General features: G+C 38.3%; 1 protein-coding gene across 11 annotated transcripts in view; it reads left to right on the top strand.

Annotated features, from left to right (window-relative positions):
• Nucleotides 1-13,594, top strand: part of GRIP1 (glutamate receptor interacting protein 1) — a 328,611-nt gene that overhangs the window by 212,194 nt on the left and 102,823 nt on the right. For all 11 annotated transcript variants that reach the window (XM_040595938.1, XM_040595939.1, XM_040595944.1 and 8 more), the window contains exon 2: nt 8,137-8,217. In XM_040595938.1, coding sequence (XP_040451872.1) covers nt 8,137-8,217 — 81 coding nt within the window. The remainder of the gene's footprint in view (nt 1-8,136; nt 8,218-13,594) is intronic.

Raw genomic sequence — 13,594 nt, 5'->3', positions numbered from 1 at the left:
TCCTATGGACCAAGATGCAACTCTTAACAAACTATGAGTGTTCAGAACAAAAACTGTAGCTTGAATATCTGGAAATGCTTCCTGTCAGTGAGATCTGTGTCACTTAGGAACTTCCTTATAAGTGAAAAGGCTTATATCCCCATCCTCTAGAATAAGGCTTATATCCCCATCCTCTAGAATAAGGGGTTTTCTGCAGAAGTTGTATGTACAGAAGAATCCTAAACTGCCTCATAAAGAAAAAGAGTTTACAACCTCAGTTTCTTTGACCTTTTTGACTGTCCTAGCTTCTTCAGTTTCTAGCTGCTGTAGTTAAGCCTCACACGTTTCACTTAAGTGATACCTGTATTATTTCCAGAAACAATAAAGGGAAGATCAAGACAACAGAGTGAAACCCACTTTTGAATCCTAAAATTATGTAACAATTCAGTAACAATTCTGGTTTATGGCATTTGAGTTTAATCCCTTAACAAATGTTTGATGCTATATAAACAAAAAGACGGTATTTATCAGATTTTAAGTAGTTTGTGGTTGGGGTATTATTTAAATAGGATTACTTCTTTGTTAGATAATCCACTGAAGTGAATTTCACCATGTGGGAATATCTCTCGAGACATGTTTTCAGCTTTCTGCAGATCCTGCATGTTTTAGGTGGTCTTGGAAAGTTCTGAATTTTCCTGAGCAAAATAGTTTGGGGAGGAGACTGTGTGCTTAGCCATTTAGGAAGCCAAGCACTTCCATTGAGGTGCCTAAGCACAGGCTTAGGAAGCTAACTTTGGAGAAGCAGACTTGGAGGATATTCAGATGATTTTTCAAGCGGTCAAGCTTGCTGAGGTATTGTAAATATCAATAGGAAATGTGTTCATGGTTATGCATAATTACAGTACCCTACTTCTCTTGCTTCTAGATTAAAACTGAGCTGGTACTGTAATAAGTAACCATATAATTCAGAAAAAAAGAGAATTAAATTTACATAAAGTATAATAAAATTGAATAAATTTTCACTTTAGAGAGACAACACAGTTATTCATTGGGTGCTATAACTGTTAAAATTAAGTTTCTAAGAAAACCAGAGCACACATCTACTAAATGTGGGAAACAAAATTACCAGAGAAGCTATTCTAACTCTTCCTTCTCATAATTTTTCCATGTCACACACACCAACGAATGTTACTTATGGAAGTATTTGAAACCCTGTTTCCTTAATAAAGATTGCTGGAGAGCACTGAGTGCAGAGTTTGATAAGAAAGGATTAAGATTAAGTACATTCATATTTGTCTTACTTGGAGCCTAGTTCGTTAATGACTACTTTATATGCAGCTCTTAGGAAATTTTAGATACTTCTAACCACTACTTCGAAGAGAAGCATTGCCATTTAAAAAATGAAGTCTCGTCGTAAGTGATTGAAGCCATAGCTCCAAAAAGAATGCGAAAAATTGTTATTCTTCTGCACAGTAGGAGAAATTAATGCTTTCTTTCATGGTTGGAGCTCCCATAACAAGTCTGAAAGGGTTAGCATATGGGCAAAGTAAATAGTTGACATTTTGTTGTTTCATGAAGCATGTACATTCAAAATCTGTACGTTATACATCTGCTGAAAGATGCTAATTTTGTCTCTTTTTTTCTCTAGACTTGCATTGTTTAAAAGCAAATCTTTTAAAAACATCCTCCTTTCCCAGGAAAAATACATTCTCTGAGATATTTTTTCATTATTGTTCTTAATAACAGTTACTAAGGATAAAAATTACACCAGGCTAAAAAACATTTGTGCCAAATCTCCCATCAACAGCCAAAATAGAATTCCCACTATTCACCACTTCCCAGCAAGTTTCAGTGTGGTTTATCAATTCAAGTGTATTCAATAATTCAGTTGTAAAACTTATCGGCGTTTTAGAACTTCAATTTAACTTTATAAGCTTTAGTTATTTAAAATTTAAAAAATATTTTAAAAAAAGAGATCTGGGTGGTAAGTGTTGCTATGATTCATTTACAGCTGTTGTAACTGTTACAGCTGTTACAGATTCAGTTAAGTTGTGTTGGTATCTATCTACTGATTGTGACTGCTACTGGTTACATTGATCAGGGTATTGTGTAAATATTCAGAGGTATTTAGTCAGTTCTCATTCAGAATTATTTGTTCTTCAGGGAGAAAAATTTGTCCACTGTCTTTAGCAGAAGTCCTCTCAGCTGGAAGCTGTAGGGCAGTGTGATAACCAGGCTTCATCTTCCCTCTTGATACCTTTTTCCTTTCCCATTGCTGCAGGTCAACCTGAAAATTACATTTTCCAGAATTTCTAACAGTTCAGGGCAAATGTTTATGCATTTTTACTGGAAACTAAGAACTGGAATTGAGATAATGAGCTTACGTGGGATCAGGGGCACTTTTCTAGAGTGGTCTTGATGGCTTTTTAGCAGCTGCGCTGCTCACAGGGGTGCATAGGGGATCTTGAGTTCAGATTCTCTGTTCTGCCTGATTTGGTGCAGGGCTTGGAACTGATTGTAAAGGAGATAGCTTTAATCCGTTTTACTTTGTATGACATACCTAAAACATTGATCAGAGTGAGTACGCAAGACTGAATGATTCTGTAGCTGAGAGTTTGGGTATTCATCTATGAACATGAGACCGGGGTTCAAGTCCCTGCTCCAGTAAGTATTTCAGCTTTCTTACAGAATGGGGGATCTTTAACAGCAGGGTCTGAGTTTACAAGAGAGTAAGTTGCTTCAGGAATGGTCCTAAAGATTGTACTGAGATTCTGTCTAAGCTAAGCCTTCCTCAACTTCAGAGCTTCTGTAATCCACAGAAATCAGTGGACACACGTTTGTTTTTATCTGTGAAAGCCTCCATCTGCAAGCTGGGGGGATAACAGAGAATGTTGTAGCATAGAATTTACAAACTGTCACTGGTACGATACTCTGCTAAAAATGATGCTGAGCTTTATGCCACTTAAAGATAAAATTCAGGATAAGTTTCAGATACAGGAAGTATGAGAACCTATGGTATTTTGTGCTGTACTGGCAGGATTCATAAAAACCTGTTGCTTTTAGTGAAAATTTTTCTTCATTATAAAGTTAAGGAGTGGCAAATGTCTGCGAATGTCATGTTACGGATCTAGAATGCCTGAAGTAATAACTGTGACCCTGGTGCTTGTAATGGTTGAGAAACTAATCTTGGGGATGTTCTCTCAGCTGTAATCATGCTCTTGACAACTTGTTGTGTTTTCATCCTCTTTCTCTGTGCAGGTATGCGATTCTTTACTAGTCTGAGGTGTGTGCTGTCCTAAACAGTGTAAGCAATAACACGTGCAGTTGATCTTATTCCTCCCATACGCTGAGACAGCTGGAGGTGTAGCCAGCTGAAGATGGAATGTGCTTCCTTGTAGAGTCTTGGAACTCACATGGGTTGGAGGTGCTTCACAGCAGGGAACATTTGAGGAACACGTGCGGTGGCAGCAGCAGTGAAGGAAACAGCCTCTAACCCGTTGTGAAGGCCTGAAGGAGGGAGGGCTCTTTGACCTTACCACATCTGTAAACATCCTTGTGTCAATATCTTTCACAGCCACCTCAAGAGACATGCAAATGGTTCGGCAGCCATAAGCCACCTGATAAATCCAATGCCTAGACTTGACTGAGGAAATATCTTTAGGCTTTCCCTTTTATGCCCTTTTATGTGTCCCCAGTTGGTATCCTTCAAAGGATATTAAACTGAATACAGCAAATATTTAAAGGTTTCATATGGTTGTTTTGCTAGCACAGTACCAAGCACTTCAGATAGCTATCTATACATGTTGTCCGGTGTATGATCTCTGTAGGGTTACATTAGTGTTGGTTTGTTGCAGAGTATAGAGCCCTTAGTCTTGGTCAGAGCCCCCCCGCCTCGTATAGTAAGAGAAACGCAGAACGATTTAAATGGGTCACAGCATGGTCCCTAACTCAAAGAATGAGTCATTCAGTTACAGAATAGAGATGCCACCAGGTTAAAAATAGTCAGGAAAGTGCAAAAACCTGTTTATCTGCCTCACAGTCAATAGCTAAAGGCAGTAAGCCTACAGTAATAGTTTGTAAGCGGTAGGATTCCTTGCCTGTCCACTTGATCATTAGCTTTGCAGTCTTCAATTAGAAGAATTGTGTGCAGAGCTTTGAAAGGACGATATGTGAGCTGCTGTTACCAGCATTTGGGGCTCTTTCATGAGGACAAGTAAAAGGAGAAAACAGGAAGATCATTTTGCTTTGCTGGTTAAGAACCTCAGTAATCTGCAAGGTGTCACCTCTGAGATTATTGCTGTGTTCTGCCAGGAAGTAGGTGAATTAAAACTGTGAGCATCTTGTTCACTGTTGCACATTTACAACTGCAAGAAACATGCAATGTATGAATTGGGGGTGGGGAGAATGACTCCCACCTGTTAACAGCGTAAGAGGGATGGTTTCCTGCAGCCACTGAGTGAAGAGAGTTGCTGGCAGATCAGTCACCTTCGTACGACCTACTGACTTGCTAGAAATCATTTACCGTGGGTTGTCTAATCTCTTGGCCAGAGGAAATTAGGAGGGGAAAAACAAAAACAAAAAACCCAGCAGTGATGTAATTAATGCAGCTCCAAGAGTGTATCCGCATAGCTAAGCTGGTCCTGCTGTAGTGAACGTGGCCACCTGCAGTGCGATTCCTCCAGTAGCAGGCAGGAGCTGGTGCACCGAGCAGCAGCTCGGTTTGCAGCTGTGCATCTGCCTGTTCAGGTGAAGGTGATGCAGTTTGGCCTGCAACTCGCTCCCCGATGATGATATATTGGTACTAAGGGTGTAGCTAGGTGAGATTTATGCTTCTGAATCTAGCCTGTTTCTCCCTCTGTTTTGTATGTGCAGCTTCTTAAATATGTCACAGTTTTACCTGATTTTGAGTTATTGTCTCCCATTGCAGGGGAATGCTTCATACCCTTTGCTCCTTTGCTTTTTCAGGGTGTTGGCTTGCTGGATTGCGTTTCATCTCCAAGAAGTCTATCTGTGCTGTAGAGGGGGAAGCTGGTTAATACAAAACACTCAGATGAATGCCTTTAGGTGCTGATATCATGAGACTTTTTTTTTTACATTTTAAGACCCTCTTTGCTAACTGTGTAGCAGGTCAGAGAGGGGGCATCAGTAAGTTATAATTTGATAATAAATTCTTGTGGCCACACATACAACTTCGCTAATACGTATAAAAGATTTTTCCCTTTTTTGATAGTGTGAATGGTATGTGACATTCCAGGGCTATCAGGGCTTCCTTGGTTTTTTGGTTAGTTTGTTCTTTAGGACAGCATCTATTTCTGCATCTGTCTGCTATTTGTATTACCTTCCTTCTCAAATAAGTATCTCGATAAGGCTGTTTGCATTCTTTCTCCAGTTGGTTGTATTGGTTTTCCTTTGTTTCTGGGAATCCTTTACGCTGATTTCCATTTATGTTGCAGTATGATTTTACTGTTACGTGGGCATTGAAGAGGGAGTTCCTTCCTGTTCTGAGAACAGCTTTCCAACCCACTGATGATAACAATGGTTCGCATTAACAGGGGTTCAAAGTTTATGAGGCAACTTTTTGGTCCTTTTTTTTTCTGTGAAAGTCTGTAGACAGATTAAGAAATGCAACATGATTACGTGCCTGCAGTACCTAACACATATAAATATCTAATAAGTTGTCAGTGTTAATAAGCCTAAATTAAAATACTAGTTTGCTCATGTATGCAGTCTCAGTTACCTGTCTTATCTGCCAGTTGTTGTGTAGAAAATACTAGACTTTTTGCTCAAGCTCCCTAGTAGAGTAATTTTATCATGCACTCCTCTCCCCTCATCGGTGTCAATAACCAGAAAGATGTGCAGGCTTGTCCTTTATTCTGAACTCGGAACAACCGCAAGTACTCGCAGTGCAGTGCAATATTCAGAAAGTCCTATTCCATCATGAGATTATAGGTAATTTACTCATTTGCTCAGTGACAAAGATTCAATAAAAAAGGTCTTGTTATGAAAATTCTTCTTTCCTTTTTTGCCTGTCTCCAATCTGATGAAAATAATTTGTATGTAATGAGTCTGACTAGGAGAGGACTGTTTTATTCTGTAAATTGATATATTTTTCATAGGTAGGCTATACATTCAAATAAGGCCCAAAAGTCATCACCATCCATCAGTTCCTGAGAAATTATATTATGTTTCCTGCCCGCTTCTTAATAGAAACATGCGTGTCTCACACTATCTGCTGCCACGTTCAGCACCTGCAAATAAGTAATAATGGATGTGGCATGTAAGCCACAATCTTACTGATGAGCTCTATTTTTTGGTATTGATATGAGTTAGCAGGGCTGTTTGGGAGAGCTTTGCCTTGAGTTTGAGCTCAGTGGTGCCTCTTCTGTGACAGAAAAAAGATAATCTATTTCCTTCAGAAGCTCTAGTTCACTCTTGTTGTAATTCTTTTCTTTAATGAAGGGACGTATCTTCTGCATATGCAATAACACTAGCTTTTCAACTTGCCTCAGATGGAAGAATAAAGCTTTACATGTCTATCTTTTTCTTAAACTGTGTAGCTGGATCTACGTTAATTTTTTTCATGCTTCTCTTTTCCTGTAGCTGACAGCTTTATTTTCATGGAGTTTGTACTTGCATACATTATAGTCAAGCCTGTTTTCTTTCTCCTTGTAACAATGTAGTCCTAAAGCAATGGGGGTTCATTTTACTGTAGAAAAAAAAAACCAATTATGTTGGCTGTTTAGGTATTTTACAAATTTATGTTCTTCATTACTTGCTGAATTTTTGTCAAGGTGCATGGCTATAAAACAGTATTTTGCCTTTTTATTTCTTTTTAAAAAAATTCGTTTAGGTGTTTTGTTACTGCTTCTGTCTAACAGTAGCAGCGTTCATTGTAGAGATTCTGATTTTAAAAGCCAACTAGCTCTTCTAGTAGCTTCTTTCTGAGACCTGGTTTTAAATTAAATTATGCTGACCAAATCCTTATGTCACCTATATAAAAATGGACTGCTGTCTTTGATGCAGGTTTCTAAAGGAGTTTAAGACTTTGCAAGACATAAATAGTGAATCAGCAACAAAGACATACAATGTCAAGAGTGTCAGCTGAAAAGAAAAACTGATTCTCCAGAAAGTGTTCATACGGTTCTACTTGATCTAAGGATGCTATACCAGATAATGTAGTCTTTGATTCCTTTACTCATTGATCTGTATTTAAGCATTTATTCATGCAGATGCTCTAAATGCATTGGTCCTTTGCAACCTGAAGGAAAATATCCAAATAGAAGGATTTGATAATACTTTAAAGTGTTTGAGCACTTGATTGAAGGATGAGCAAGACAGAAGCCTAATTTCTTCTGATTCCTTTCTTTTGATTGAAATAATAAAATACGTAGTATTTTCTTCTGATTCACATTTCTTTTCTGAGCTCAAGGCTTGTACTTTTTAAAGCTACCATATAGTTGATTTTTTCTGCTACTGTCATTCTGCTCTAAAGAGGGATGTAGAAGTGACTCTCTGCCTAATGCTGGCTTTAATTGATGAGTCATCTGCTCATCCCACTATTAGTGGTCTCTTACGTGCTGAGGTTGATCAGTAGGTGTTCCACGTAGTCTCCTATTCAGACACAGACTGTTACAGTGCCATTCTTCAGGCATAAATGTGCCTGGCCTATTTGGCAACAGCTTTCTGATGTTTTCCCCAAGCAGTCGTCAGGACAGAACAGGAACCACCTACTGACAGATCCTGAAAGGAATGGAGTGCATCTTTACAGCTGCAATATGCAAAAGCTTCTGGAAGCCTTTCAGTCCTAAACAGGGATGGTACCTATCTCATTTGAGTCTTTGACATGTAAAGCTTCTTAACATAAGAAAAAGTAAATTTCTATGATTATGTTAACACTGAAAAGGCCTTTGTATATTGTCTGCCATCAGCTGAGTGTTATTTCCTGAGTTTTACCCCATCTTTTTCAGCTCTGCTATTCAAAGCCTTAGTCATCAAGTCTAAACGTGACATTGAGCGTTGAGTCAGCATTCAGAAATACCCATCCTTGTCTAGCTCACAGCAGCTCTTCTGCTAATTCACACAGTATTTGGGTTAAAATGTTGTTGGTTTTAACCTTATATTGAACAGTAACTGGAAGTGTTGCTTATTTCCATTTAGATGAGAGTCCTTACACAAAGTCTGCAAACCAGGCAAAGGCACCTGATGGAACACTGTCTGTGAGAAGACAGAGTATTCCAGGTAAGACTTGCTTTGCTTTTTATAACGCCTGACTTGTTTGTGAACAGCAAGGTAATAGTAATCAAAGTTCAACTAGTTATAAAAAGCAAATGAATTACAATTACTGCCAAGCAATTTTATAAGGAAGGTTCCGTGGGAGCTGTAAGGTGTTCCTGCAGTTAGGTTGCATCAAGCTTTTGCTATGAAGAACATTCCTGTGTCTCTGTCTTTTGCAGCAGATTTCAGACATCAAGCACAACAACCTTTTCATCAGAAGCTCACATACTGTCAGACCCCATTAAATCACTTCTTTGATATCTGGTTTCAATGGTGTAGGGAGACTGGCTCATATATTCTACTGCTGATCAGACAGGCTTAGAAATCTAGCAGAGCAACACTCTGTCAGAACTCTCATCTTCATGTGATTTTCTGCCACACTTATGCCCATTCTTGTCTTTTCTGTCATTGCATCGCACAAAGCTGGGCCACTAGATCAATTATTTAAATTGAGTTAAAATATGTGATCTTCGAACCTGTGTTTCTTAATTGCTTCAATCGAATCTGTGAAATATGCCCATGAAAAGCAAGTTTATATATATCTTATGCAGCAATCTAAAGAGATTTCCACCTCAAGTAAAATTTTAGAGATCTTTTAATGAAAACAAATGAAGACCGGCTAAGTTTGTGCACAGGTGGAATAACTGATGTTGCCAGTCTCACTCCAAGCGCAGTAACCTCTGGCTCGAAGGGAAGATGTGTTGCAATAGAGATCAGAAACTATAAGGCAATGTCACCCACCTTCTAATGACTAATGTTAGCATTCTCTACACTTCATGGCCTTATTGAACAGTCACGCAACCCACAGGGAAGCTATGGGTAAGAGGATGGAGCTCAGACCTTTACCACTGCCAGGCTCGGATCTCATCTCAGTAGCTATAGTGGTTCTGAAATGCCAAAGTACATGTTTTGTGGATGCTTTGTGTGCATCTTTGTATGTGTGCGAGAGAGAGAGATGGATGATTTACTGTTGTTCATAATGAACGTTTTTGACTGTGGAAAACATCCTAGTGATTTAAAGGTTGTTATTTTTATGGTATAATCATGAAGTCATTTCACAGTGGTTATGATCATGACTACAGTGTCCAGTATGCAGTTATTGTTATGAAAAAAATCTTTCATTATACAAACACCAACCAGGGTTTGTTTTCCCCAAGTCAACACAAATCAAGATTCATTGTTCTTGAGAGTGAATTAAGACCTCTATATGTGGTACCTTTTCAGGTAATGCTTTAGCTCATAGGTCACTAATATTGAATGTACTGATGTATCTTTTTTTTTTTTTCCTTAATATGTTGAATTTTTTCACTGTGAACTAAGTAACTAATTTATGATGTAGTTACTGTATTTATAAAACACATGCTAAGGTCCAAATACAGGCTGAAGTTCATTGTTTCACATGACTTTTTGAGAACTGATGATTTTCACTTGTGTTCTTTAAAGAGAAGGTTTGATGGAAGCTGAACTGGTGCAATTTTTCTTTAAAGCATTTGATAAGATTAAGAATTTCAAGTGATGGATATCATGATCAATGACCATTAATTTTGAACTTCTTAAAAATTTGCTGCATATTCTGGAGTTTTTGAGAGCATTGCAGATAAATCTTTCCTGTGTGCTCTGCATAAGTCACAGTTAGTTCAAAGAGATAATACTGACAAGTGTTTGGTGTGATGTACGCTTTCATTTCATGTTTCATTTCAGGTGTTCTGAAGAAAAATTACCTAAGCTTATGTACGCTCTTCAGCTTTTAATACAGTGAAGACATTTATTTTAATGCCTTGTTGCATTTCTAAACCTTAGGAGCCTGAAGGATAAATGAGATTGAGCTGGTTAGATATTTAAAAAAAAAAAAAGTAAAACTTATTCATGCACTGACAAAGTCACATTCTATAGCACAGTGGATGTTGTAGGTTTAGATACATGAACAGCTTTTTAAAACTAAGTACTATATTGAGAAGTAACTTGAACGTTTAGGAGATGACTGAAGTTTCTGAAAATAACCCGTAAGCATTTGTATCACTTGGACGCTGAGAAGATTTGACCACACATTTCATATGTGAACTAGTACCTCGTGAATTAGCACTCTTGCTTGTCTGTGGGCAGTTTGTCCACATTATGGATTAGTCTTGACACAGATGCAGAAGCATCCCAGCTAACCAGCTTGGCTTGGCACTAGAACGTGTCCTAGTAGTATTAACTAGTAGCATTAACTAGTTTGAGACCAGAAGTAGTACAGCCACTTTTGCTTGGGAACAGGATCGCATTTCTGACACTACGTAGATCAGCTCCAAATAGCTTTTGGATTGGAAGGTATGATGCAATGAACCTGGTAAATTCTTCTAGACCTGGATGAAGATGTGTCAGCTGGAGTTACTGTCAGTAATTCCTACATGGAGAGCATACACTGTATGGAAAGCATTCATTTCTGCTCCCACCGGATGGCATGCCTGATAAAACATCACGTTGCTGAAGTGCTGTATTTTCAGGCTTGAAGCATGGCAGTGCCTTAAACAGTATAGCTGTCTAATCCACTTGTTGCTCTGTCATTCGTGAGACATGGACGGCAGATGTCCTGTTCCCAAGGAATGCTCTGGCCATTGAATCAGACAAGAGAAAACTTTTGTGTTTTAGCAAGGTAAATGATCTTACACCGAGCTTTGCACAGGTTTGAACAGTCTGAGGAAAAAATACTAATGAAAATACATATCCAGGATACGTGATATAAATCTTCTAGCGTAGTGTGGGATCATGTTATCTCCCTGTGCCTGGTGAAGGCTCCTTCTAATGACATTTGAATTCACTTTAAAGGATTCCAGTGCTCCTTCCCTTGACCAGATACCAAAAAGCAGAGCTTTTTATGCTGAGACCTGAAACTACTATACCAGCTGTAAACCCCAAGAGGCTGTTTTTATCCATCCATGTGAAACTGTATTGAAAGTGCAGTATTGATGAGCAAAGGCCGCATGCACAGAGAAGTAATATAGCTCTACAGAGGTTACATGGAGCTCAGGTTTGGTTTATTTTACTGGAAAAAATGTTGCAATAATCATTTTATAATTAAAGCCAAATGAGCACATACTGTGAGATCAGTGCACTGAGTTTAATTCCTTTCATCCCCAGAAGCAGGGAATGGATTAAGCATCTCTCTGGAGCAGAAGTTGCTTGCTTAAGATGCGGAATGCATTATTCATGTGATGAGACTACATGTCAAATTTATCATGTCTTCACATGGTGCAAGATCAACAAGGAACAGATACTTTCAAAGGGATTTACAGAATTGCGGAAATTATAGTTAATTCAAATTATTTGCAGTAATATAATTGCAGTTTGAAACTTGGACTTGATTTTGCAGATGTGTAGGTGTTTAGTTATATATACATGATTGTTTGAGACATTATTTACCTTTACAGCCAGAACTTATGTAAAAATGAGGCTTGAGGTAATGCCAGCATCACAAGTAGCCTGCAAAGTAAGAAACAGATTTTCTTCTCTGAACCTTTAAATTTAGAGTAGGTTGCAGAAGCCAAGGGGGCGGGTACTGTGCTTCATCCTGGGAACTATCACTGTTGGTCTGGTACTTAGGCATGTAAATGAAAGCAATGTGTTTCAGAATTCACAGGTAAGACCCTACCCTCAGAATCACAGATGCAGTTAAAAAAATCTATCCTTTAAAAGTAAGGCATCTGATATTCATTTATTAGCTAACCTCTTGAATTGCTAGGTTTAGGTGGCTGTACTTCCCATTGAGTTCCTGAACTGAGGTTTCCTCCTGGCTTGCTGAAGGTCCAAGCCGAGTGGAAATGTTAGGTCAATACCACTTGTGTCAAAAGTGTCATTCCTATGGTTGCTTATTCCTGTGGGAGCTTTAAAAAAGGGGATCAAATTTTCAGACAGTACTGATACAATGTCAAGAGCTAATGACACTGTTAAAGGAGTACTTTGAAGTCAAGGAGACTTCAACATGCTTAAAGGTAAGCATGTTCTCAGTGCTTTCCTGAATATGGACAGGCTAAATAGCTGCTCCCATGCTTTCCAGACTAAAATCCAATGCCATCTTATCTGTTTTAACAGCATGGAGAAATCTGTTGACACTAATGCTGTGCAAATTGTTCACTTATTTGTTTGTCTATTTTCAGTTCACTCACTGAAAAGTAGGGGGATGGAAGAGAAAGGAATGACCTGACACAAGCATCAAAATCATACCTCCGTGAAACAAAAAAAAAAAAGACAACATAAATATGGTGTCAGCTAAAATATTTTATAAAATCTGCAACAAAACTTTCATTTTGTTTTTACTTCAATTCTTTACATGCTTTTTATTGAGTCTTAAAAGTTACTATTTTTAAAAAAAATTAAATATACAGTAAAAACCCCTACATTTTTTAAAGAGCTGAAATGTTTCAGCTTCTCAATGTTTTATTTTTGTTGGCTGAAATCAATAGTAAGTTTCAGTTAAATTCTGCAAATAGTTTTGGTTGGGTTGAAAGTAATTTTTTTAAGGAAAAGCTAATTTGTACCCGATATATTTGACATTAAATTATAAAAAATCCATACTTTTTACTTCTTGTACCTACTGACTCTGACATCTGCACTATGGGAGACTTCTAGAAATGTGAAGTTTCATTGCCTGAAGTGGTCAAGGGCTCAAAACAACTACCATGCAAACTGTAGTCTGGGACAGTTATTTGAATCATCTGTGAATTCAGAGATACAGTTTAGCTAGGAGGGTTGCAGTCATGTAGCAGGCTGTCTCCTATTTAAATTCTTGTTCAAAGAACTGGTGCCAAATAATGAGGAGACATAGCAAGAATATTTCCTGAAACAGAGGAAAATTCCTTTTCTCTGGGACAAAAGAATAACATAGCTGCCTGCCTTCTGCACTGCTCCACGCACCTAGCAAAAAGTCCCTGAAGTCGTCTCCTTCATCATGACTTTGATTCAGTGTTTCTTCACTTCCCGTGTAACCCTTGCGCTCCAGCTGTGCTGGCCTCGGGGACCCACAGGAGCTGTGACGCCTTCCCAAGTCTCATTCCAGCCACCTTCTACTCCACAGTGATACCTGATCTGTTGAACAGGCAAATTGTCTGTATTTATAATGAGTGCATGCTAACCCTTATGGAGAAGAGCAGGAAAGACCAAACCTAGATGTTATGAATCATTCCTTTGACATTTTCTCCACCATGGGGAGCTTGTTTTTCTCTAACCAATTTATTATTTGTCATTTGCAAGTTTTGTATGCAGTTGCAGGGAGGTACTAACGGGTCAGTTGTTAAAATTGGTCACTCTTATCTGAAGGAAAATTGTCAAGACTTTGAAGTCTGAAATTAAAGTGACCAGATTT

The sequence above is a fragment of the Falco naumanni genome, chromosome 5 (assembly GCF_017639655.2).
Source record: "Falco naumanni isolate bFalNau1 chromosome 5, bFalNau1.pat, whole genome shotgun sequence".
Taxonomy (NCBI): Eukaryota; Metazoa; Chordata; class Aves; order Falconiformes; family Falconidae; genus Falco; species Falco naumanni.
This window is presented reverse-complemented; position numbering and strand designations above follow the sequence as displayed.